Source organism: Haliaeetus albicilla, chromosome 13, assembly GCF_947461875.1.
Source record: "Haliaeetus albicilla chromosome 13, bHalAlb1.1, whole genome shotgun sequence".
In the NCBI taxonomy this organism is placed as follows: Eukaryota; Metazoa; Chordata; class Aves; order Accipitriformes; family Accipitridae; genus Haliaeetus; species Haliaeetus albicilla.
The window spans coordinates 12,613,746-12,640,865 of record NC_091495.1 but is presented as its reverse complement, the minus strand read 5'-3'; the positions used below and the strand labels follow the sequence as shown (position 1 = coordinate 12,640,865).

The window sequence follows — 27,120 nt, the reverse complement described above, 5'->3', positions numbered from 1 at the left end:
GATTATTGAAACCCTTTTAATCATTTTGGCTGTTTCACCAGATGCTTATCAAGTTTTACAAAAGATCTAGGACACTGTTTTTGGTTTTTTTAATAGTTTTGTTTTTTTAAAGGACCTGTGTTTCTGGCCTAAATGTTTTTTACACAAGAAAATAAAGGACAGAGTATGTCCACCTCTTCTTTGGCTTTTTTGGTTTTGCTGCTGGTGGCAGCAAGCCTGAACCCTTGCAGTGTTTTCTTACTCTGCCCTCTATAGCCTCTTGTTAGAAGAAAGAGTATACCAACTAGCCTATCATACTTGTTGAAAGGAGATTTTCTTTTATATTGGAGTTGTTTTCTTTTCTTGAAGATAAGGTGGTGTTGAGCTGTTCTTTTGAGGTCATTGTTGTTGTGCAAATGATTGGGCCCTGTGGATGCTTGTTTCTCCTTCCATAACAAATTTCCATCTCCTTTTCTCCCCTAAAATGACAGAAAATGAAGAAGGCCTTAAATGCTCAGTGAGAGCGTTTTCAGAGCTTGAGACAAAAGATCCCTCCAAGCCTGAATAGTATTTCTAGTCTCCCTGGCAACTGGCAGCAGAAAAGGTCTTTGCTGTGAATTAGGACGAAGTACCAGCTTTCAGAAAGAACTCTGGATGGGTCTCTCCCTCCAAACAACACGTGTGTCAGGCTTGAGGCCTTTCTTTGTAGCAAAACCTCTATGAGATTTAAAAGATTTTTTTGTTTGTTTTTGGACTGTTCAGTGTTTAGTACCTTAAAGAAAAAGCATCTGAGTTTTTTGCAGGGTTTGAAGGATAGTGGTTTTGGGACGAAAAAGTAGAAACCATCCTTAATGAAATCCAACTATCATCTGACTGGTAGTAAAGGATGAACAAACTACAAAAATTCCCTGAAAAAAGCCAGAGTGGTATCAGTGGCAGAAGCTGAGCCTATTTCTTTCCAAAGCCCCTTGTCTTTCCCTGGGCCTAGGACACCTTTCCTCCAGCTTGTAGAGGAAGCAGCCTGGGTTCCTGGGAGTGACCTGAGTCTTGGAGAGGCAAAGTCAACAATCCCTTACAGATATCAAGAGGGAAAAAATGTTATTCCTGACCAGTGCATAGGCAAGGTCTGTGCAGGTGAGGAGGTCTCCTAGCATTCCTTCTCTTTACATGGTCTCTGTTACCATGATAACTGCTGGGCCAGTATCACACAATAATGGCTTGTGTAGTTGTCACCGCTCTGCTTGGATCCTGAGGTAGGGAGCACTGGGTGAAATGGTATCGATGTTTTTTTCAAGCCACCAAGGATGGAACAAGATCATAAAAAAAAAAATTTAAAAAAAATCATCTTTGTTTAGGCAGATGTGCAGGACATATGCTGCAGGTTATCTTTTTGGTGCCCTAGGCACCTGATTTTCCTATAGTTTATTTGCCAAAGCCTTTGAATGAAGAACTGAGGACGAGTTCTGCTTACAGAGAGTTTTGGAGGGGCAGCACAGTGATCTGTGCACCTCCTTTCTAGGTCATCTAAAACTAGCATCTTCTCTGTTTAGAAATACTCAGTTCAAAGTATTCTGAAGCTAACAGCAAATTAGGGTTCGTCATTGTGAATGTTTTAACGCTTCCTGGGAAGCTAGAAAGCTCTAGCCTTTCAGGTTTGGGAGTGCAACAGAAGTGTCCCTCCACTACACATTACTCCTCCATCTCCTTGTGCCTGCCAACTTCCCCTCATTCCCCACCAGCATATAAAAATCCAATGTAAATGAGATTGTCCTAGCAGCTTGCACAAGCTATGAATTCAGAATTTCAAAAAACATCAGGTATCCCTATCTATATGCTCAGAAATTGGAATTGAATCTAGTATCTCCTAGTGTACAGACAATAAGGGACTTTTTTTTTTTCTTTTTTTTGTTTTAATAAAATACAATTGCTGCATTTTAATACATTAACTGGCACACTTTCAGATGTCACTTTTACAAAACTTTCTGAGATTTAGTTTAGAAAGCTAATGCTGGCTTTCTCTGGAAACCTGTCCAGCTGTAAAAGCCTTTTATTATTTGTATTTCTCAAACCACAGTTTTGAGATAAGACCCCACTTACAAAGGAAAAATGATGTTTTAAATAATATGAGTGGGTATAGAGAAGAATTTGCCCATAGAAAAACAATGGGGGTTTTAACCACATTTTTGATCAATACTATTAGCAAGATGTTAGAAAGAAACAAATGAGACAGGAACCAAAAGTATTGCAAACATAATGAGGTGAATGAATGAGTTCTTTAGGGAGTCAGGCTAGTACATAAAAATAGTACAGTTTATTCTAAGTTTCATATGGTATCAGGAGACCAATAATGCTAGTAGAAGTACTGAATACTCTGAAAATCATAAAATTAGTTTTGTAAGGATCTGGCAGAGAGGCTTGCTATTTGTTTCTGCTACAGAAGTACATTCAGTAGTTAGTACCTTTGTTTTGGACTTGAAACTTTTGCATTCTGTACTCTGAGGTTCTGTGCTAAAGGGTTGACTGGTTCAGTTCGGCAAAATGCATCTAGAAATAAAAGGATGCATTTTCAAGAGACGTTACTAGAAGACTTGTAAGCAGAGGTAGGGAAGACTCTGTAGGGGACTGATTTGTATGTTGGGTGTTATTGTTGAGTACCTAATAACAGTAGACAATATCAAGTAACAGAACCAGGATTATAGTCTTTGGTTTGGGGCTTGATTAAAATTCACATTCTTTGACTCCTGTTTCCCCCCCTCTCCCGTCAGCCAGTTTCTCCTGTGGTCCAGAATCCCAAGTCCCTTCTGTTTACAACATTAAAGGACAACTGTACTGTTTTGGTGGTTTTTTTCTTTTCTTTTTTTTTTCCTGCTGTGCAGTAAACTAGGAGACTGCTGTAGTGCCCATCCATACAGAACATCATTGCCCTTCTACTCCAGAGCAGCAGTGCCTGCAGCTTTACCGTGTAACAACAGGAGACAGTGACAGGACGTAGAATGAAGCGCATAGGAGGAAATGAAAAGTCAGTTTATGCAATAGCTTTATATCTTGTTTAATGAGGCAGCTGATGCTTCTATGCAGAGCCAGCTGGGTGACTTCAGGATTTTTTAAAGTCCTTTTGCAAGAGTCTTCAAACACCTTGGAGACTCCACGGAAGCTATGCAGTAGCACTTGCTGCCAACTTTCAAACGTTTTCTTTTGTGTTTAGTAGGTTTGGGTGGTTAGCAGCTATTTGAAATAGATTTGATTGAAAAGACTAAAGAGTTTTAAAGATGATTGGAAAAGTTGGGCTAAACGTGTTCCTGAAAAAACAGTAGAAAATGCAGAAATGAAATTAACTGTATGTTCTTTTCTGTTCATGTTAAAGAGATTTAAAATTCAGTATGATGCATCTGGCAGAAGATATGACATTTATTTTTCTCTTGACATCTGAAAGATTGGTCTTCTATCCAGACTTCCATATAATTCAAAAATCCCTGAAGAAACCTTTTTAAACTTGCTCTTTTCAATTTGATTTGATATGACTATATCATACTTAAAGTAACTTGGTAGCTATTTTTCTTGGGTTTTTTAAAGTTACTTTGTGTTAGATCAAAAAGTTATGATTGTTATGTATTTCTGACTTCCCAAAACCTTGAAACATTTTGAAATCATGAGAGGTGAAAAATGGTAAACAGTTCTTCAGTTCTTACTTGAAAGTGAGAAATATCTTGAAATTAAGTAAAGTGAAGAACTCTAAAATTAGATATATTTTTGGGATTGTCTGCCTTGCGCATGAAGAGAGTACTGTTTAAATCATAATTGGTTAGTCATACTGTATTTGTTGTCTTATATAAAACCTCAACTCTGTGTCACATACTTTAAAATTGTCTTTATAAGGGGAAACTGAAATTTTCTTTCAATTTTCATAGTTTCAGAGAAAAATTTTAAATATGACCATGTCTAGCTACAAACTTGTAAAACAGTTGAGGCAAAAGTTACTTTCTTATTATTTTCATTCATCTCTTTCAGACTTTTGGCTGTTTGGATTTAGCAGTTCTGAAAAAATAAAAGTGATGATTACATTACTTTTTTTTTAAGATGGTTTTATTTCTTGTAATTTTAGGATAAAAGCAGTACGTTGCTGAGAGTGATCTGTGGAAACATAAGAAGTGATACAATTAAACAATTTTTTTCTCTTGCAGATTAGTTCTAATATTTTCAGAACACTTCCACCTAGTGATAACCCAGATTTTGATCCAGAAGAAGATGAACCAACTCTTGAAGCCTCATGGCCCCACATACAGGTATACAATTCCTTTGTTTTCAAGCTTTCTTGTAAGGCAAGAACTGTGAATGGATACTTAAGTCATTTTGTGCCTTTGCTAAGAACGTCAAAATTGCTTATATAATACAATTGAGTTTCTATACTTGGGAGGAAAAAAAAGTGGTGCTTTTCTTAATGTGTATAAGTATGGCAGAATGTAAGCTTTCCAAATTGCTTAAATACTTATTAACAGAGTGGTTGCACCTGAATAATCCATATATTTTTGTTCTTTACTTAGGAGGTTTGTTTTCTGCACTTCAGCAACTTTTTTGTCTGACTTCAATAAAATACGAGTGGATGTTAACAGTTTGGTTTCTTGTGACAATAACAAAAAGTGGAGTAGTAGCCTTTATTTGTTTTTTGAGCAAGAAATAGATATCTCCTCATTCTTCCCACCCTGTTCCCTCCATGCAAAAACTTTACAATATAGGTGTCGTTGTTTGGTAACAGTTGGTTAGTTATTCTGTTGTTGCACTCCTGTGCCAATCTCGTGATTTTTATAGCATTGCTGTATCAGTCATGTGATTGACTTGCAATACTGCTGAATTATTTTTTTTTTCAATTAACTGTTAAAAGTTGAACAAACCTAAACCACTTACAATCATCGAAGTTCATATCTCAGGTAGTTTGTTGCCAAATTTATGTAAGTAGTAGTTATGTAGCAACTCCTAGTAGTGGGTAGAAGATTAATAGCTACTGCCCATCTGCATACCATTCTCTCCCCTCTTTTACGAGAGTTAAAATGCTACTCTGTCCCTATAATATTACAGTTCTAATGTATCAACAAATGCTCTTATTAAAAACTGTACTTCTATTGGCTATAAAAAGTACGTGTTCAGGATAGTATTTTAGACTTACACCAAGAAAGAAACAAGTTATCACAAAAAAACAACTCTGCGGGTTAAAGGCTGTGATAATAATAATCTTATATATGGCTGATTCTGATTTTGTAGAAGAAATGGCTATAACTGAACTCGATGAGAAGCTTGATTTTGTAGGGGTGGGAGGGTGCAAGGGCTGTGCAAATGTCTCTTATAGTCAGTAGCAGCAGCATCTGACTTCAAAATGCCCCTGTCTCTCAGGAGTAAAATTTGTAAATGTTAGCTTGGTTCACTTTAGGTTGTAAGTAAACTATAGCTCTTTTTATAGAAAAAGACTTGTGCTTTCTGCAACCAGTTCACTTTTGCTTTAGGCTTGTCTAAGAGAAATTGAAAGAGGTTCATAGCCCCTGGTATTATTTGAAATTTTACTTTCAACTTTTTCCTTTGCCTTTTCCTAAATGAGTTTTGGTCAGGCTGCCTGATCATTGTGGATTTCCCTCTCCTGCATCAGTTGTTCATCCTGTCCTTGGAATAGATTGCTCATTACAGCACAATGGAAACGGTTTGTGTTTTCCTCTCCTTTATTTTACAGTTCATGTGCTACCGGATGGTAGAAGACTTGAGTTTGATAACTTGCTAATTGCCATCCAGGAGCACAAAGCTGCTGGAAGTGTCAGATTTTGTGTATGAAGGAAGGGGGTGTGCACACCCATTCCCCCCCCCCCCCCCCCCCCCCCCGAAAACCCATTATTACTTTTGGTGTAGTCTAAAGAACTGCTTGGGGGCAGGGGGTGTGGATGTTTTGCTGGCTGTGATTTGTGATTGCTCAGTTACAAACAAATTCGGAATTTTATCCTAATCTGGCAGTCAGGTAGCCAGTTTTCTGGGAGGGAAAAAGAAACAAATCTGAATCTCTACTCTTCTCTGGTTGAATCTGTTGGCATTTCTCTATAAAATAGCATGATAGAAAATGGCTTAGTAAACTACCAGTGTGTGTAGTCGCAACAAAAGACTCTAGACCTTCAGTAAAACGAGTGCCACTTGAAAGACATTGCTTTAAAGCAAATACCTAAGATGGCTTGTAACAGCCCAACTAGGTTGAACAGGTTGGCGTTAAAGCTACTGTGTATTTTGAAGCTTGGGGAGTTTCAGACTTGGTGGAATTGATAGCTTAAACCAGTAATATTCTAGTGGTCTCTGCAAGAAAGAAGATTGAATCACCAAAGTAATAGGAGTTATATTTCATAGCTCTTTGACCTAAGCAGACCAATTTTGAGAACCAGAACGCCTAAATCCAACAGTTCTCCCATGATTTAGTATTTCCAATGGTAATGCTTCAGTTAAACTCAAGAAAGTTGAGCATACTGTTTTGTTTTGTTTTAAGGTAGGAGCAGCCAGTATCTGGTATCTGTTGGCTAGAACCCATTCTTGTCCCTCTGCTTGATAGTTGTTGTTATGCTTCTAAGTTTGCAAACATTAGCATACAGGAGAAGGGAGAGGCTAAGAGGCTGACTAGCCAGAAACAGCCATTGCAGCTTGCTTCCTGAAATGCCTCTGAAGCTTCATGGATTTCCCAAGGTTCCCAAGGATTTCTGAAGTTATTTGATGCTTTTACCAGCTGTACATGTTCTAGGAGCAGTGGTAATAATTATCAGGAAGCTACATGATTCTGTAAGCATCAGAACTGCATAAATGCTCCTTCAGTGCACATAGCTTCCCTGAGATACATCTCAGAAACTGTATTTTTGAGCACTACATTTTGTTTTTCTGAAAGCTCTTTAAGAACAATAGCAACAATTGTGGTTCCAGAATTGCATGTGTTTATATGAAGCATTCAAATGGTTACTAATGCATACTCTCCCTATATTAGAAATGAGACATGTAACTGATTAATTTGTCATATATATTGTGAATCTTGCATTAATATTGACTCATTCTATTTTATAGAAGAGATGTACCTTGGTTTGGATCCCAATTGATACCCTAAACTTAGTCTTGGACAGGTTGTGCCAAGATGTTACAGCATTATGCTTTAACTACTTGATGTCTATCTATCACAGTTTCCGTATCTATTTATGGAAAGAAGCCATGTCCTTCCTCCCCTTGTCCTTTAGGGAAAACAAAATATGCCAGTTTAGTCTTCACTTGTAAAAGGTGCTCTATCCCAGGACAATTCTAGTGGCTCCTTCTCTGTATCATTTCAGGTTTGAATAAATTTCCTCAAGCATGTGTAGGGCTGTGCGTCTCTATCTGTACTGTCAGTATCTTCCTGGAATATCCCAGGATTTCATCAGTCGCTTCCATGGCTTCATTGTGTAGATGGATCTTAGTCATCCTATGGTTAACCCTTTCTCAGCTTAAAGGCTTGCAAATGCTTAGCAGAGCTTTTTCTTGGATCTCTAACTGTGACTTTGCAATCCTTGAGTTTCATCCTGTATTTATCACTCCAAGCCTTCAGGGTCAACTGGTCCTTTCCTATTGATAACCTGACATACTTCCCCCCCCCCCCCCTTCCCCCTGTGGTAGCTTCCAATATTGTGTCATTGTCTAAGCAGTTATCACACATAACTATTCTTTGTCGTGGTCACTGACAGAAATATTTGATATAGGAATTTATTACAGAAATATTTAATGAAATTTAATTCCAAAATTAATCCCTATGAAGTTGTGCCAGTAGCCTCCCTCCAGCCATATGTTTCCCATTTCATTACAAGCCACTAATGAATTTAGCTAGTACTAAGTTGAAAAAGATCAGTAGAATCATGGAATGGTTTGGGTTGCAAGGGACCTTTAAAGATCATGTAGTCCGACCTCCCAGCCATGGTCAGGGATACCTTCAACTAGAGCTGGTGGCTCAGAGCTCCATCCAACCTGAACTTAAATATTTCCGGGGATGGGGCATCTACCACCTCTCTGGGCAACCTGTTCCAGTGTTTTACCACCCTCATTGTGAAAAACTTCTTCTTTATATCTAATCTAAGTCTATGCTGGTTTAGTTTAAAACCATTACCCCTTGTCCTATTGCAACAGGCCCTCCTAAAAAGTTTGTCTCCATCTTTCTTATAAGCCCCCTTTAAATACTGAAAGGCCACAATAAAGTCTTCCTGGAGCCTTCTCTTCTGCAGGTTGAACAACTCCAACTCTCTCAGCCTTTCTTCACAGGAGAGGAGTTCCATCCCTCTGATGATCATTTATGTGGACCTGCTCTAACAGGTCCATGTCTTTCCTGTGCTGAGGGCTCCAGAGCTGAACACAGAATTCCAGGTGGGGTCTCACCAGAGCAGAGTAAAGGTGCAGAATCACCTCCCTCAACCTGCTGGTCATGCTTCTTTTGACACAGCCCAGGATACGGTTGGCCTTCTGGGCTGCAAGTGCACCTTGCCAGCTCACGTCCGGCTTTTCATCCACCAGTACCCCCAAGCCCTTCTCCGCAGGGCTGCTCTCAATCCCTTTGTCCTCCAGCCTGTATTGATACTAGGGGTTGCCCCTACCCAGGTGCAGGACCTTGCACTTGGCCTTGCTGAACAACCTGAGGTTCACGTGGGACCACTTCTCAAGCTTGTCCAGGTCCCCCTGGATGGCATCCCGTCTCTCAGGCATCAATTGCACCACTCAGCTTGGTGTCATTCGCAAGCTTGCTGAGGGTGCACTCGATTCCACTGTCTGTGTCACTGATGAAATTACTAAACAGCCATGGGTGATACCTTTCTAAGACAGAGGATGGAGTATGGTAATATTTAAAATTATATTATTGGATTGTCTATTACCAAGCCTTTAAAAATTCTGTCCCGTGTTGTCTACTGTGCAACTGTGTGCTGTTGTGTTTATGCACCAGAAGACTAATTAAGGCTGTATGGGGAAGCTTGGGTTTTGATACAGTTCTGTTACATGAAATTTGTATACTTTCAAACTGCTGATATGAAAAGCTCTTGTTGCAGTCTGTCAGAGGGGAAAAAAGAGCGAAGGGGAACTTGTGTTTCTGAGATTCTGCTTTGCAGATACAGCATACCCTCCTTGAGGCTATGCATAAGTAACTGTCATCTCAAATGTTGCAGATAAAAAGCACTTCTCCCAAGTGAACTTCATAATTATATTTATGAATTACTCAGGTGTTGGCTCTCCGTTTAATAAGTACACCTAGTGGTAATAACTGAAATACATGCCTGTGAGTATGACCACAGCTCTGTTTGGGTTTTATTTAGAAGTCCAGTCAGTGATGTTGTTATGTATCTAAATTGCATTTTAGTATTATTACTAATCAGTTGTTTAACTAACATGGAGTTAAGAAATAGGCATTGAGAACATAAGCAGCCCTGAATGTATCTAAACCTAAGACATCTGTCGTCTCAATTCTGTCTTAGGTAAGAGATGCCTTACATGTATTTTATAAATCTGCCATTTTTATGGAAGTACAGTATTTTGTCTTGGACTTTTGATAAACCCCAAAATATGGGACTTGTGCTCTGGTTTCTTCATGCCTCCCTCAGCTACCTTGCTAGCTCTTTCTCCTGTCTGTTTTTTCATCTGTGGGCATTGTGGGATCATAGCCAATGGGGACTTGAACTCAATAGAAATAATATACTACAAAATATAAAGGATGTTGAAGATAAATCTGCAGAGGGTCCTGTTGTTTGAATTGAGCGTCCAGGATATAGAAACCTAATGTTAAGCCAGACTCTTAAGTTTCTGTGTATTCATTCAGCTTTTTAATATGACTTTTCATTTTTGGACTTTGAAGCCAAAACTTAATTTCAGGAACACTTAGGAGATTTTTTCTTTATCTCTTTAAGGAATTATGTGATGTTAGAGCACGTAATTTTACCCTCAGTGTTGATAAGTGTTTGGTAACTTATTTCTACATAATAAATTCTTAATATAGTAGGAAATGTGAATCTGTGTAATACTTGGAACTTATTTTTGTCTAACAGTGATATTTTCAGTAGATTATTTATTAATCTTTGACTCTTCTGGGAATTAAAGTGTTCTGGATACTTACTGTAATTCTTCCAGTAGATTCCAGTAGAGGCTGTGATTAAGCAGTGATGTGTTAAGCTTTGGTTTCCTTTTGTACCTTTTACACATGTGAATAGAACCACTTGACTTTGGGGGGGGGGGGGGGGCTGAGGTCTGTGTAACGGTGTACTTACTAACTTCAAAATTTTCATTTCAATATTTGTAGTTGGTGTATGAATTTTTTCTGAGGTTTTTGGAGAGCCCGGATTTTCAGCCTAGCATTGCAAAGCGATATATTGACCAGAAATTTGTACAGCAGGTAAGTAGAGAACTTTTCCACCCCCAGGTTTAAAGATCACCTCTCAAGCTTATCAGATGACTGCACAGCTATGGAGAATATTAAAGCTTTTGTGTTGACAGGGGGTTAAATTTTAGTTGTTCCAACAGTGGTTTCTGCCAAACACTAAATAAACAGTACATTATACTACACAGGCTATATGTAATTAGTAACTTCAGAAACTCTTTGTTTTCAGGTATCAACCTCAGTGCTTTGCAATGCAAGATATTTGTAATTTGTAAATACAAGTTGTGTTTTTAATGATTTGTAACTTACTTCCAGTCAAATCAACAATGTGCCAATTAGATTTTTGTAGTGCTCATATGTTTGTTTTTTCGTAGCTTTATCATGGGAAAACTTACAGCAAACATTTTTTCCTGTAAAAAATTCACGTACTTACTGTACTTGAAATGTGTTCCAACATCTGCTAACTTGTGACTACATAGTGTCATTCTCTTTATTATGATGTGTTAACCACAGAAGGAAAATCAAGTGAGGAAGTACATAGGAAAATCATACTTAGCCATGCAAAGTAACTATAACCAAGAAAGTGATGTGAGATTTCATATTAAATATAACTTCTCAAGGAATTGGGATGTAGAATATCATAACAATTTTTGTCCAAGGTTAACTTGGTGTTTTGTTTTTTTTTTTTTTTACCATGTCAAAATACTTGTTTGTCAAGGAAAAGCTCAGTATCTGAAGAGCAAGTGCTGGCAGGCCATCACAGTACAGCAATGAAAAGTAAAAAAATAAATAGGTGCTTTCCCTCCCTACCTTCAGTGACTGCATTTCATTTCCACTTGTTTAGTTTTACTGTTTTTGTTTATAGGTGTTTCCTTCTTCTCTGTTTTATTCGACTTTCCCACAAAATTTAGCCCTGAAGCTGCAGCTGAGCTATTGGCTGTGGGTATCCAATTTACTAATGGAGCTGTGGTTCTTAAGAGCCATGTTGCAGAGTTTCAGTTCCTGACATTTCACTTGATCTTTCTCTAGAGTACAAGACAGACAATGCAATGAACAGCTAGCTATATACGGAAAAAAGTGGGTAGTGACCCTGAGAAATTCCTTCTAAATATAAAAATGAAATGAGCCTGGACAAAGTTTCTGAACAGCTGTTTCCAGTCCCTTATGCTGCTTGGTGTAGGTATACCTAAGCTCACAGACCTGGACTGAGCAGGAGAGCGTACTGACTGCTTGAGCCAAATTACTAACTTGTTTAGCACAGTTAGCATTTCTAAATATGCTTTTACTTGGACATGCAGAAAAAAAAATAAAATAATGGTCTGTAGTGGGATTGGAATATCTTTGGATGTCTTCAAGTGAGTGTGGTCTTTTCTGTATCCTTGGAAATCTTTCTACAAGAAAAAAATGTTTGGAAAATCTTGCTAGCTTATTGCGGCATTTAGTCTGTATTAGCAGAGAATTAGTTAATAATTACATATCTTATGCTTATTTTATGACCCTCTCCATATTAAATCATTAAATGTGAAATTTCTTGTATAGGAATGCTATTGCTTAACCTTCAAGATACAAGTAGCTTTTTGAGATGAGCAGTACAGGATTTTAATTAAGAAATTGTAAATATCTGACACTGATTTGATTCATTCTGATTTCTTAAAGACCAAGTGTAAACCACTTACCTAAGGTTTGATAATCTCTTTCTTACAATTTCATTTTTATTTTGCTAGTATAACAGTTACAGGAGTGGCTTTAATGTCAGTAGTATACTGACTTTTGAAGGGAATGAAGCTTCTGGGTTTATTTAAAAAAAAGAAAATCAGCTTTATTAAAAATCTTATTTTGAAAACATAATATTGACATCCAAACAAAATTTTCAGTTACACTGATTCTAATTTTTCTAATGTAAACTTGTAAATTAACGATAAAACTTAAATCAGTTAGTAACGTAACAAAATTTAAGCCTTTCCAATGTAATACATTTCAATTCAATTTTTAAAGTTGTTGGAGCTCTTTGATAGTGAAGACCCACGAGAACGTGATTTCCTAAAGACAGTTCTTCATCGAATTTATGGAAAATTCCTCGGTTTAAGAGCATTCATCAGGAAACAGATTAACAACATTTTCCTCAGGTATGCTGTATATGTATGTATGTGTCTGCGTGTGGCTAGGTTGAGGAATATTTTATCTTGCCTTCATGGTCTGGGTCTGCAGTGATTTATTCTTGAAATAAAAGAGCTGGGTTTGGTCTGTGATCTGGCTTTCAAATGTTTGAAGCTTATTAAGGGTTATTTCTTTGGAATCTCTGATCCTGTGTTTTGATTTTTTGATGGTTGTCTCTTTTTGTAACAGGTTTATATATGAAACGGAGCACTTCAATGGTGTTGCTGAACTTCTTGAGATATTAGGAAGGTAAGTTTAAGCTGACACAGAAAAAATACAAAATGATATTGCGGGTGTTCGCTTCATCTTTCTTGCTTTGGGAATGGAGGGGGGAAAGAATTGTTACAGTAACAAGCGATGAAGTGCAGTCACTTGCATAATCTAATACTGTCTGGGTTACCATGTGAATATCAAATTAGGATATAGATTATAAATTATTCTTTTTTGGTGCAAGTTTTAAAGATGACTGGCAAAATATTTCTCAGGAGTTCTTGTTTGTCAGGAATATCTACTCTTGCTTATCTTGTTTCTGATGACATTCAGAAAATGAATGTTAACTTTTGCCCTCGTGCTGAATGAAATGCTTTAACCTTCAGCAGGCTGGTTTTCTTTAAATTCTATTCAGGGAAGCCTTGTAAGTGCTAGGGTTTTTTAGTTATCTTTTTTGACATTATTTCACTAATTTAATTTTTAACATTGATGGTTTTTGTGGTAATAGTTTATTGGTTTTCCAAAACTTTCACATATATTTCACAGTAGAAAATTCTATAAATATTACTGGTCTAACTAAAAATACAAACATTGTGAAACTGTTGTGGAACAAATTTTTATGAAAATCAAGTGAAAGGGATACTATTATTTTCTCAGATTTATCTAAAATGTAGCGAGGGGGGGAAAAACCCCAACCTCTTCCTGAAGTACTTTTTTCTGTTCTACGACTCATCAACTCTTAAAAATAAGATTACTGAATCAATGAGGCAACTTTTTAACTTTGTTTTTGGACAGAAACGTTGTTCAACAATCTCAAAAAAAATGTTCAAACAGCACTGTTAAAACTGTCCAAAATTGTATGCCATCTACTTTTTTTTTCCTCTGCAAGTTGCTAATGATTGTGGATGAAGTGGATCAGCTTCCTGATGCATCTGTCTAAGCTTTACAATTAGACAGCAAGACTTACTGTAGATGACTTTACTTAATAGAGGTCATGATAAAAATACTTCAGCTCATCTAATTATTTGACTTCTTCTATGGTTCTCTGGTATTCCTACCAAGAGTCTAAGCTTGCATGATACCAATGCTTTAAAGGTTGTACATACGTAGAGCTATTTTATGGCTTCAAAATAATCAGGTTTAGAAATTGAATCAGAAAATGGAGTGTCTCTTGAATTTACAGAAATTCTTGACTTGCTAGGAAAAAATTATTTTTTAATAAAAATAAACCCTGCTTATTCATGTTTTCAGTATTATCAATGGTTTTGCACTGCCACTGAAAGCAGAACACAAACAGTTCCTTATGAAAGTTCTGATTCCCATGCATACTGCAAAGGGATTAGCTTTGTTTCATGCACAGGTAAGCTTTTGCCTATTTTTGAGTGGTGGGGTTTTTTGTATTTGCATTTGAAACTAATGAAACTTAAAGCAGTATGTGTTTATAATATCAATATTTCAAAATATTTGCAAATTGAGTCACTTTTTTTAAAAGATCTTACAGATCTTATGTCTAAATGTTAATTTTGAGATAATATTTAGCATATATTAAAAATGAAAGACTATAACAGTCAAAGTCATGTCAACTGAACTGGGAAGCTTTTTTGCTTGCTAGTCTTGTCACACTTGAAGCTTCATTTAATCCCAGGACCTTGTGCTGTTATTACTTCCTTTTATGTAACCTAAATGCTGTGTGTAAAGGAACCTTGAGTATGGCCAGGTACTTATTTCAGAAGTGGTTTTTTTATTTCTAAAACCATACCACTGATGGAGAGGGGAGGAGAATGTTGAGTGTAAATGGCAGAAATGTATAGTAGCTCTCTGGATCAGCTAGAAATTATGTAGATCCATGACACGCTGTCAGAATGCTGTAGTTCTTCATTTGACTTCCATTCTTATACTTTGCACAGACGTTCAGCATTTCATTTGAGGGATAATGTATATCCTTTCCAGACATATGGCACTTGAGTATTGAATACATTTGGTGCAAACTTTGCAAGTAATTCTGCTGTGGCTAATTAAAAACTTGCTTTGTTAACTTAGCTCACTAATACAGCTCCTTATAGACTAAAGATACAAAGAAATTAGTTTCTAATTAAAGTGAAATCATCATGACATATAGTCTACAAACAGGATCAAGTCAAGAGCTCAGTTAATTCCTAATTCTCCTATAAAGTTTTAATTTAATTAAATCACTTGTTTTTGTGGTTTATTGCTATGCAATAGGCTGCTCCATGGAATGAGTCAGTGATATGAAAGGGACCAGTCCCTTGCCAAAGGTATTCTCACTGGTAGATCAGTACAGCAAGCTGTCCTTTTTTCTATGATGTGTTTAATCTGGTTCATCGGTACCTGAAAGGATCCTATTAATTCAGCAGTACTGTGTACCTGAAAGTAGCGTTTGGTTTGCTGACCAGGCTACTCATCTCTCCCTTCGTAAACCACTAGTGCCATGTGCAGTTTCGGCACTGTGTATTTCTGGTTTCGTATTATCCTGAAGGTGTAAACCAGCATTAAATCTGCTTTGCAATCAGGAGTGGCCTGGTTGCTTTGTTGCTAGAGTACAAGTTTAGCCTACTCTTAGAAGTTAAAGCCTTAAAGCTGAATTAAGTTTGAGTCTTTGTGTCTTTGAACAATAAAGCATTACTGTACAATATATATAATGGGATTTTATGAGATTAATGTGTGGCATTTTTGAATCTATACATATACATCCTTAGCCTAAGGGTAAAAGAAATAAATTAGACATGTTTTAATCACAGCATTGTAATTATCTGCTTTGGGATAACAGATTGAAAAAAATAAATGGAGAAGTAATGCTTGAATTCAAGCATCCTAAGTACTGAAATGTATATGTAATGCATGTAAATAATTTTTTTCTTTGCTTAATATTGTGAGATGAAAAATACTGTGACCTCTTAAAATCAGTGTTACTGGAATCTAGGATTGTAACTACTTTGGTAATAGGATTACTGTATGGTTTCTGTACTGGGCAGAGGTATGGTTGTTTAGTTACTTAATTATGTGCTAAGTAACTAAACAGTAAGTAATTATATAATATCACACTTTGGCCTGAGAAGACCCTGGACAGAAATCACTAGAGGCTGGGAGAGCATGCTGGTGACTTAATCACATTATGCTTCCCCCACTTCATACAGTCTTCCACAGGCATTTGTTGTTGGCCATTGCTGGGGACAGGATAGTCAGCAGGACAGGTGCTGCCTGATCTCTTGTGGCCATGTAATATGTTAAAATTCTTTCACCTCTAATCTTATCACTGAATGTTGCATGCTGTAGATTTCTAGAACTTGAGCAATGTGTGCCCAGTCAAATCTGTTTTAAAACTTTTTTTTTGGACTGAAAATAGCACCTTTTTTACCCCATTATAGATGTTTGAAAATGATAGCTTTGTAATGTTAATACAGAAATTGATATTGAGAAAAATCTGTCCGGATACTAGATCTGAGTTAGGGAAATACCTGTCATGCTTAAAAGTAATTCTTTTCTAGGATAAAAAAAAAAAAGAAGATTTTTGGTATGCAGGAAGTTTTTGTAAGGTAGAGTAGGCCTGTATATATTGCTGCTTTAATTGCTGTTTTGTTTAGTTTGGAAGACTTTGAAATGGCTGTGTAGGGGTGTTTTGGGTTGGGTTCCCCCTCCCGATTTGAAGTGCTTTCATTATAAGTTGTGATATTTAGTTATGCTGTGATGTCTAAACAGTGTCTGTTTAAACTAAATAATTGTATGACTTAACATTCTAGCTCGCCTATTGTGTTGTACAGTTCCTGGAAAAAGATACAACTTTAACAGAGCCTGTAAGTGTTTTTCAGTTGAATGTTTTTCTATTTTTAATTTCAACTAAATATTTCAGTGTAACTTGTTAGAATTGTATAGCAGTGTTATTTGTGCCATCTTGATGATCCATAGGTGAGTTTTTGGGGGGGTGGAACTTTTAAATCTAGAAAAGTTATTAAGAAAATTCTGGGTTTGAAAGGGCAGTTATCTCTTAACCTGTGACCAAGATAGAGCACAAATTTATATAAAAGTTTGAACTACTGATATCATGCGAATCACCTCACATGAAAAAGGATGTAACAACGGTATTGCCTCCTGGTAAGAACTAAAATTTTCAGTATTTCTGGTGCTGATGGCTTGTGCCTAGCTATTGCATAAAGTTGAAATATTTTAGGGAATAAACAATCCCCAAATAAAAGTTGAAAAGAATAACAACACTTTATTTAGACAGAAAGAACTCTGAAATTCCAAATGCAATGTTTCTGCTCTGTCTCTTTAGTTATTGGAGTGCCTCTTGGCTGTTTTAATGCAGGTGCTTCAGGCATCAGTGGCTTTTGCCAGACTCAATCTCCCGTGATACATATTGACAGCTCAGCTAAAAAGGGGTTTGCAGTGCTTCATGCAAGGGCTTTGGCAATGCCCATAAAGAAGAATGCAGGCTCAGGGCAGTATAGCAGCTTATGGGGACACAGACTGATGTCATACCAGCTAGAACAGAAACTGGTTTTAGTTGGACAATCAGAAATCTTTCCGTTAGGGGTATGTTGATATTTAAATACTTTATCCCTTTTTGTGACAGAAAAATGAAGAGCTTATGCAAAATCTCAATTTTTCTATAAAGAAAAAAGATAAACAGCTTTGTGGAAACAACACAGATCATCACCGGTCTTTCAGTGGAAGCTTGTTTTCTGCACAGCCACTTAAGTGTTGACATTCTTCATCAGAAGACAGGTTATTCTGTAGGTGGTGGAAGGTGGTCAACCTGACTTGACTATAAATTTGCCTTGTCTGCTTGAAGCATCTTCTTTTCCCCTGTACTGCAGTGTTGCCAGCTACACTGGTCAATGAGCTTATTTTGTTGGATAGGGCGAGGAGAAAGCAATTGCGTGAGCCTTATTCCTTAAGCCAAGCAATAAAACAACCCAGGCATTTTGACAGTTAAAGTGGACGTGTGAGTAGAAAATGTATAGTATTACATAAAAACCTGCAAGGTTGAATGAAACAACAATGTAACAAAGTCAGAACTTTGTGACATGAGTTTACAGAACTGTGATGCAGGATGCAAGGCCAAACTTTGAAGTGAAGGCAGCAGGGCTTCTGAAGTAGTAGTGCTATAGTGCAGTTCTGAGACTTCATCTGGACTATGGTATATACAATTCTGTTTGCCTCTTAATCGGTAAAGATTAATTCAGAATGGAGAAGATATCAGAACTCCCTGCAGAGTCACTGCCTGTGCATGCTTTGGTCGTCAGCGTGAAGGTATAGTAAAATTGGCTTTATAAAGGAGTGAAGGTTACTAAGATGATAAGAAGTGAAGCTTTAAGAAACTTTCTGAAATGCTTGAAAAGTAAATGTTAAAATTTGGGGCAACTGATGAGATAGCATTTGAAATTTTTTTTTGGCTTTAGGTTAAGTAGTATTTTAAGAACTCCATCAGAAGGCTGTCTTCACGAGTACCTTACTGTTATTTTTCTGGCAGGAATTGTCACTCAGGGTCAACTTAGAGGACGTTCAATTCAAGCTCTTGTAACTATGGTAGTCTGCCTTAGGTCAGTCCTGATGTTTGCAGAGCTGACAAGAAGAGTTTGTTACCTAACCCTGCTAAGTGCAATGGCCTTTACATTGAAGAAATCAGGCTAAACATACAGTCCTTGTACATAAGTTTTCTAACAGGTGCCTACTGTTGTAAGACACTTTATGGGAATTTTGTAGCTCAGGGAAGAACATTAGTCTTAAGAGTTTGGTGTACTAAGAGCAGCAAGATTTCAGATCTGCATGCATGTTGAATATCTCTTTGAATAAAATCTTTGAACATATATATGCATGTATCAGCTTTTTAACATGAAAGCATAGTCAAGCTGGAAACTGGTAACTCTGAGGAGCAAGGAATAGGTATCTTGTTGAGGTCTGCACCATTATACTCAGGAACGTTATTTCTTTATCAAGTTGAGAATGTGATTGTCTGTAGCAAAGTATATTCAACACTCTTACAATAACAAGTGCTGGAAACTGGACTCTTGGAGCTAACTCATTTTTATGTTTCTGAGACTAGTAAGTTCATGCTCCAATTAGGGGTGTGTGGTAGGTTCTCACAGCTTTTCTTTGGCAAATGTGCTTGTCTGAAGTTTTTTGGCTTACTTGCATTGTTCTAGGGGAAGGGAAGGTGTTGGCAGAATGACCTATTATACCTGTAGATGTTCGGGTTTGTTCTTTAAAAATATAAAATCTTAATACTACATAACTGAGTCATTCAGTTATGAGCTAATTAACAGAAAATGGCCCTAGATTTAAAGTGTATTTACACAGACGAATGAATCTAGAGAAACAAATGTAATTCATTCTCATCCTTGAGAGTGGAGGAGAAGCGAGTGAGTGGACTGCCAGATCAGGTAATTGCAGTGAAATGGGGGAGCTCAACATTTTTCCTCCCCCCGCACCATGCCAACTGCCCCAGCTCTTCTGCTCTGTCCATGGAGGCAGCAGGGAGGCCAGGGCAGTGCCAGCTGAGCAGTTCAGGGAGGGAGCTCTGCCTCTGTGGGCCAGGTGGCAAACTCGTCACTTGCGTGGGCTGGCCCAGACCTCCTGCTCCTTCATCAGGTGTCAGATGGTGACATTAGTATTTCAGTTGTCTGCATCTTTCAGTCAGCTAGGTAGAACTGTATGGTCAAGGCTCTGTAAGGAATCTGTTCTTTCCTTGTAACTTGCTTTGGTTTTGTGGATTTAAGCATAGGCCTTTACCACCTGCCTGAGGTTTCTGCGTTTGCTCAGTGTCATTCGAAGTGACGTTCAGTTTTGTAATAGCAGGATATGTGAGTATCCTAGGGTAAAGGCTTGCGGGCACTTAAAATCATACTAACTTTTTCTCTGGAAAATCACTTTTGATAGTGCACATAGTTGTGTATAAAATAGCCAGCTGAGAAGCTGGGGGAAAAAAAAAAGATCAACATAGCAGAAACCACATATGGAAGGTGTTCAAATAGTTAAGTTTTACAGCTGGATATGATCAATTAGGTGCTTTTGTGTCATAAAAATAGACGTCCTTTCCTCACAATGAAAGTTCATAAGAATTAAAGTTTATAAGGCTCTGAGAATGTTTCTGCTTCTGAAACATAGTTACAGCTGCTTTTTTTTTTCCCCAGACAGCATTAATTTTGTAATTTAGATGCCATGTCAGATGTTTGTTTCTAGGAAACAGGCCTCCAGCCTTTGTTGTGTGTTTCCCCTTCCCCCCTTTTTTTTTTTTTCTTGGGGGCTGTACTTTTTAAGTTTCCCAATGTTTTTTTCCAATCTTGTGTAAGATAGTTTCCAGTGTAGATACTGGGATATATTTTCTCTAAGTTCACATCCTTTTTTTTTTTTTTTTTTTTTTTGGTTTCCAGTCTTAAGACTTCAGATTCTAGAAGAAAATCAGAAGTGGTGGGGGCCATGGCTCCTCTGTATAGCCCTGTTTGTGCAGTCAGCCTATACTGCTTGCTCTCGGGCTTCAAACCTTGACACCAAAACAGGTGCTCCCCAAAGTATGGATGAGTAGAAGACAAAATATTCTGGGAAATCTAGCAACAGGGGAGTTAACTTCATTTTGTGATGCTTTGATGTTATCACCATCCTATCAATTAATATATGTACTGCGATGGGAGTGGAGTGTGAACAGATAATCAAAGACTTGTGAAGTGATAAGGTTCCAAATTATTCTGATAACCTAAACAGGATAAATATTTAAATGAGACAGCACAGTATTTATTTTCAGTGGAACTACATTTAGCTGTATTCAGTTTTCATTAAACCTTTGGATAAGGAAAAGCTAACTAGTACTTTTTTTTAAATCTTACCAAGTATGTAATAGAAACTTGTTCTGCTTTAACTTGTTTGTATTTTTAATCTAGGTAATCAGAGGACTGCTCAAATTTTGGCCAAAAACTTGCAGTCAGAAAGAGGTTGGTTTTGTCTCTCATTTCTGGTGTCTGCTGTGATGTAAAATGTAGCGTGGCTACCTTACCTCTGCTGTGCTTTTCAAGAGATCTTGCAGTTCTTGAAGCTCCTTGAGGCACTCATCTTTGTCATGCAACTCAGTGCAATTGTTTTGTATGTCTGTTCTTACTGTGGTGTTACTATGTTAAAACTATATTAAAAGTTGCTTTCTAGTTAAGATATTGTATAAACAATTTTCTGAGGTGAGAAATATTTTAGTAGATATAGACCAGGCTGGAGGTAGTCATTGCCAGTGTGACATAGACTTAGCATTTGAAATACCAAGTAAGTGTCTAGTAAAGCATGCATACGTTCTTTTTCTGGAGTATAAAAATAACTTTAAATGGTCTTGGGAAATTCTTTTTTTTTTTTCCTCATTTCTTCCATGTAGTTAAAATGAGTTTAAAAATCAGGAGTTTAATTTATGCCACCAGATACCACCCTCCGACAGCTCTTTAAAAGTGGGGTCCCTTAACGCTGTTGTACCTGTTTGTGTGTGGTGGTAAAATTTTCTGTGCAACCTACCTAGTGTTCTGCTCGTTGTAATTTAAAACGGGAGTTAACTATATTTATCACTTCAAAAGCTACTTTAGAGACCTCAGATAATGGTAATCTTTGCAGCCATTCTTGAAGAAATAAAATGTTCTAGCGGTTTTTTTAACTGTAAAAAAAAAACCCAACATATTCTGCAGAAGCAGTTCTGTGAAGTGTTGAGGGTAATTGCACAAAAGATGATGAGAGCTGTAACCTGGTAGCTGAAACTGATGATTGACTTTTCAGGCTGCAAAAAAACCTGTGGATGTCTAATGCATTGTGATTACATGCAGTGTTCTGTGCAGGGTTCATGACTAATGTATATGCTGTATTTTGTTTGTTTCTGTTCACAATGGTGATATAAAACATTCTCATGCTTTTTGATATATTTCTTTTATACAAATAGGTAATGTTTTTAGGTGAAATTGAAGAAATCTTAGATGTAATAGAACCGACACAATTCAAAAAAATAGAAGAGCCTTTATTTAAGCAAATATCCAAGTGTGTGTCAAGTTCACATTTTCAGGTAAAAAAAAAAGTTTTAAAAAAAAACAACAAAACACCAACTTGTAGTAATTTATTTTGTGGCTGTTGACCCCTGAACTTTGTGTTTCAGGTTGCAGAAAGAGCTTTGTACTTCTGGAATAATGAATATATTCTTAGCCTGATTGAGGAGAACATTGATAAAATTCTACCAATTATGTTTGGCAGTTTATACAAGATCTCCAAAGAACACTGGAATCCGTATGTAATGTTTAACTTTATCTATAGTACCATAAATAAATTGTCCACTGTTTCAATTTTGGATCGTAGCTTGTAAATGTGACTTCATTTTTATTTAAATCAGATGAAATCCATGAGACTATGGGTGCAAAAATGGATGTCCTTTTCAGCTATATCATGCTTTCACTGTTCTGCATTGTTATGATGGAGACCTGGAATTTATTGAGGAAATTGGATGATGGTCTTCATATTGTAATCACATTTGATCTTATGTGTTAGTTAAAAATGCAAATTAATACTGCTTAGACCAAAACAATTGCCAAGGGATGCTTCTGCTGTATTTATGCTTTGCTGTCCTTTACTACTTTAGATGAACAAAAATCTGTCAGTCTCTTCCTAAGTAGTTATTGCTGCCCAGTGAGGTAAGAAGGGGAAAAGATACTACCAGAGCTAAGAGCAATGCCTACTCCTATAAAGGATGGTAGGAATGAGAAATGAGTGACTAATTAATTTTACAACTAATGCCTCAAGTTATATATTAGTATTTTTATATTATGTTTGAAAGAAGCAGTAATTATATTGAAATACTAAAAAGCAAAGTTTTGCTTGTGTCCAGCACCCTGAATTGAGTTGCAAGTCAATTTGCAGAATGCAAAGCTTGTACAGGCAAAAGCCAGGGTAGGCAGGAGCCTCCCACAAGCCCTTAAGAGGCTCTGAAATTATTCTGAATTTATCTAGATGGTGTGTCTAGTTTCAAATGTATCAGCTGAGACTGAATATACATTTCGAAGAACTGGTTCTTAGAGCATTAGCAGTACTTGGGACCTCAACAAATTGGAAGGATGTCCCCCTTTCCCTAGCTGCAGAACAGAAATTGCTCTTTATGAAGGAAGTGAAAGGCACAGGATAATTGTGTACCTTGAGGACCAAGAAGTTTGGAGAAGAAAGTCTAACCCTTTGGTTTTAATCTGTTTTGGAGGGCAGAGAAATGTCCTTATATCCATCTAGCTGTCTGATATGGACTTAACTACTAGCTCAAAATCGAGCTTTTCCTCCCCGGACACCAAAACTCTGAATAAGCTTTTGCCTTCAAACCACGTGAAAGCCAGTGTTTTAAAAAAAAAAAAAAAAAAAAAAAAAAAAGTGTGTAGACAGGCTTAGTGTACTCTGCATTTTGAATGAGCATAAGGTCTCCAATGAATAGCTGGGAGATTTCCTGGTGCCACAACAGACAAACTGTCCTGAACAGGCAAACCTGGTCCTTTGGTTACTTCCTTAGATTTTTCTTTCACTCATTTTTCAAGGTCACAAGACACTGCGGCACCCCTGCTCTACAACCTTACAACCAATACTGCTGTGTGAAGGTGAACTGCTAGTGAGGGGAAAGATGGGAAAGACAGTTTACCTGCTTTGTTGATTAGTGATAAGCTTAATGATAGGCACCTTTTTAATGTTTAATTTTATTGCTATTTTTGCATTTCTTTCTATAATTAAGAGTGGGTTTAAAGGAGATAAACAACATAATATTCAAGATAATTTATTGAAATATGAATGCTTTCACAAAAAGAAGAGTAATACCTAATGTGGAAATAGAGACAGCCATGTAAGACACAGCCAGTATTGCCTAGGCTGTTTAGTTTTTTAAAGAAACGAAGGTACTGGAAACCATCACCTGATGGTCTCAATTCAGTTCTCTAATGGGGTATATGCAGCAAAACTAGCTGCTATCCGGAAATGCTTCTGGTAGAGTGTTTAGTAGCTGTATTAAACCATGTGCCTGTGGTTCCTCTGCTGCATTCTTTTGCCCAGTCTTGAAGCTATTAGCCACAAGTTTTATTTTTCTAGACTCTCATGTTTCAACAATTTTGTAATATTTGAGTAATGTTAAAACTTGGTTTATTAAACGTTAACATAATTGAATGGCTTTATAGTACAGCCACAGTACTAATAATTATATCCTGTGCAATTACAAGAGTCAGGAAGTTAAGGTTAAGTAGCCATTTCAAAAAATGTTTAAATATGCATTTTATGAATTTACAGGGGAAATTATAGTAAAGGATTTTGTTTCAGAAACTCCCTGACCTTACAGTAGTATCTTAAATAAGAAGCTCAGAGTCCAAAAAATTGAACACGTTTACTGAAGTTAATTTTGTGTTGAGTAATTCTAATGGTTGTGTTCCTTCTGTTCTAGAACTATTGTGGCACTGGTATATAATGTGCTGAAAACCCTGATGGAAATGGATGGCAAGCTTTTTGATGAACTTACAAGCTCGTATAAAGCAGAAAGGCAAAGGTACCAATTCTTCTTCCAAGTGCACATTGATGAATACGTATCTAAAATGTACCAGCTGAAAAGAAACGAAACTTAACTGTTGTGGCTATGGGGTTCTGTAGTGGAACTGCTCATCAGAGACTGGCTGCTGGGTGTCACGGGAGTGAAGCACCCACGCAGGTGTGTGTGAGTGGTGTGGTGGGAGCTGAAGCCCAGGGAGGCGGCAGGAAGGCCCCAGCTCCCCACCCTGCCTGGGCAGGGAGTGCGCGCTCTCCTCTGAGGCAGAACAGGTCTCTGCTGCTTCAGGGGGAGTAGCCTGAAGCAAGCTGAGCTGGAGAGTACTTCATAGCTTGGCTAAAACACCTCTTAGCCTACTAAGCAGTACCTTACCTGCAGTAAGGGAAGCAGGGCATAGATCATCCTAGGCCAGCTGAAACCACATGCTAAGTCTCCCTTCAGTAGTTGTGCTTTTCTCCCCCAAAGATGCTTAGTCCCTTAATTTGTTTGCATGTGACAAAAAACCTCCTTAGAATTGCAGTCATCTGTGCAAAGCCATGCTACAGCAATTGTCTGAGTTTGTTGGAGCAAAGTTACAGTTTTACCACTAACTGTTACCAATTTGTATGCTTGCCTTTTAATAGAGGAAACTGTAATTGCCTCTAAAAATAGCTTTGGAGGAAAACTTACAAGAGGAATTACTAGATGTAAATCACAGTTGTTAAGTAACTGCATCTCCACATTGCATTTAAAACACATCTGAAATTGATACTTCACTCTTTTCTACAGAGAGAAGAAGAAAGAATTGGAACGTGAAGAGTTGTGGAGAAAGCTAGAGGAGTTAAAGCTTAAGAAGGCTATGGCAGAAAAGCAGCACAGCACTCACAATGTGCTAAATGCACACAATACAAGTGCCAAATAAAAGAAATGACCACCTCTACTCGGCAGACATACTTTTTTGTACCCTTTTGAAATACGTAAGGATTTGCAAAAGAAACCTCATCAGTATAATAGCAACAGCCAATTTTTTCTCTGGCAAATGTAAAGATTTGAATTTAAATACAGCAGTTAAGTGATGACATTACCATGGCATATTGTAAATTTGTTTAATTATTGATATACTGTCATTTCCAGTGTTTCATAGAACTGAATTATCATCCTTAATGAGTGAAATAATTATGGGAGTGGTGAGAATTATGACTTGAATTTTTGATTGTGTTGCACATAGGTGGTATAGTTTGCTATGTACATTTCTTCCTTGTTTTATATGTGCTTTTCACATCGCTGCATACTTTGGTTAAGATGATAGAAGAGGCTTCTAGTTGTGCTGTATTTTCTCAAATAAAACCAAGGTACGTTACCAGTAACTTGAGATACTCAGTATGTGCCCCTTACAGCATTGAAAGGTGCTGTCCTTGAATTCCTGATTGGATTCAGATTTAGATTTATGTAATGTTCACATTAGAGTGAGGCAAAGTAGGGAAAGTCAGCTTGAACAGGTTGGGGTGGTCCATGCGTCTGACCTACCACTTGGTGAGTGCCTCTACCCCATTCTCGCTGCCTCTTGGTCCTGGGCTACTTGGAGATTTCTTCCTGCTGCAGCTGAGGATGGAGCTTCCTCTGGAGAGCCCATCAATGATGCTTCTCATCAGCCTAAGGACCCCCTGCAGAGTAGTGCAGGTCTCTGAGAGACTATCTATCTGTCTATCTATCTTGGATGTTTCTGCATTAGTTTTAGCATCTCATGGACTGAAGAATGAGACCAAAATTGGGATTATTCTTTCTTTTAGTAAGGAGGGAAGGATGTTGATAAATAGTTCCTTGTTTTATTTAAAGAAAATGCAGTCTGTTTCTTAAAGGTGGAAAGTTGACAATAGAAGTCTTGTCTGTTTACTTGATCAAGTATTTTTTCACATCTTTTATCAGAGTACCATTCCAATCTCCTAAATTGCAGTTGTGTGGAAAACTTTTGTAATGAAAGATCTTTGGGGAATTGAGCAGCATTCAATAAAGTCTTTATGTTTGTATTTAGTGCTGTATATCACATCTTTGTATTTATAAAGACCAGGAGCATTAGGATGGCTTTTATGAACAACCTTTTAACTGCATGTGTCTGAATAACCTGTGGCTTTTCACTGAGTGGCAAAAGTGTTGGAGGTGCAGGCTGCTGGGGTTTCATTTTTGGTGGGTAGGGCAGAAGGCTTTGTTCTGCCCTGGGGTGGTCAGAATAGCTGAGGCAGGTGTCCTGGGCTTTTCTTACCTATTGCTTGGCTGGTTTACTGACTTTATTCAAGCAGTTTCAGGGGGGGGGGGGGAGGGATGTCTCTACTACACTGAGTTGACTTTATTATGCTTTTATTGTTAGTTACTTCATTTTTGTCTGTAAGTAGTTGTGTTTCACAGAGGAAATGGGAATAACACTGTCTGAAGGGGTTTATGCTTCCAGTAGCTCCATCTGATGAAAACCAGTTAGTTGCTACTCTCTACATGTCAGTTTTGTATAAAATAACTACATAATTAGCTGACCAAAGCAGACTCTGCCATGGTAGGTGGCTGCCCAAAATTTGGGGGGAAAAAAATCCTTTACTTTCCCTGGTGCTTCTTGGAAGCCCTGAAGCCAGATGTGAAACACTATGGGGCCTGCAAGGGTGCACTTTGCCAGCTCAGGAGGGAAATGACTGTCATGCAGACACTTACCTTGGTTTAGTACTTTAGTGCCTTTTTTCCATAGAATAAAAGCCCCAATTTGAGATAAAAAATAATTTTCAGCTGTCGTACAGTCTAAAGGAAATAAATTATACAGATGTTGGGGAATCTTAACTCTTAACCTTGCTGTGGCAGAAAGAACAAATTACTGGCATTTGTAATTGTTATGAGTTGTTAAAAA

At 37.5% G+C, this 27,120-nt stretch overlaps 1 protein-coding gene across 1 annotated transcript in view; it reads left to right on the top strand.

Moving 5' to 3' along the window:
- The window catches only part of PPP2R5A (protein phosphatase 2 regulatory subunit B'alpha), a 47,553-nt gene extending 21,293 nt beyond the window's left edge, over window positions 1–26,260 (top strand). Inside the window, exons 3-13 of the mRNA XM_069800174.1 lie at window positions 4,161–4,262; window positions 10,283–10,375; window positions 12,356–12,486; window positions 12,707–12,766; window positions 13,979–14,087; window positions 16,486–16,539; window positions 20,623–20,673; window positions 21,648–21,767; window positions 21,858–21,985; window positions 24,156–24,257; window positions 25,023–26,260. Of these exons, the coding sequence (XP_069656275.1) occupies window positions 4,161–4,262; window positions 10,283–10,375; window positions 12,356–12,486; window positions 12,707–12,766; window positions 13,979–14,087; window positions 16,486–16,539; window positions 20,623–20,673; window positions 21,648–21,767; window positions 21,858–21,985; window positions 24,156–24,257; window positions 25,023–25,155 (1,083 nt within the window). The 3' untranslated portion in view covers window positions 25,156–26,260. The remainder of the gene's footprint in view (window positions 1–4,160; window positions 4,263–10,282; window positions 10,376–12,355; window positions 12,487–12,706; window positions 12,767–13,978; window positions 14,088–16,485; window positions 16,540–20,622; window positions 20,674–21,647; window positions 21,768–21,857; window positions 21,986–24,155; window positions 24,258–25,022) is intronic.
- Window positions 26,261–27,120: the final 860 nt, after the last annotated feature.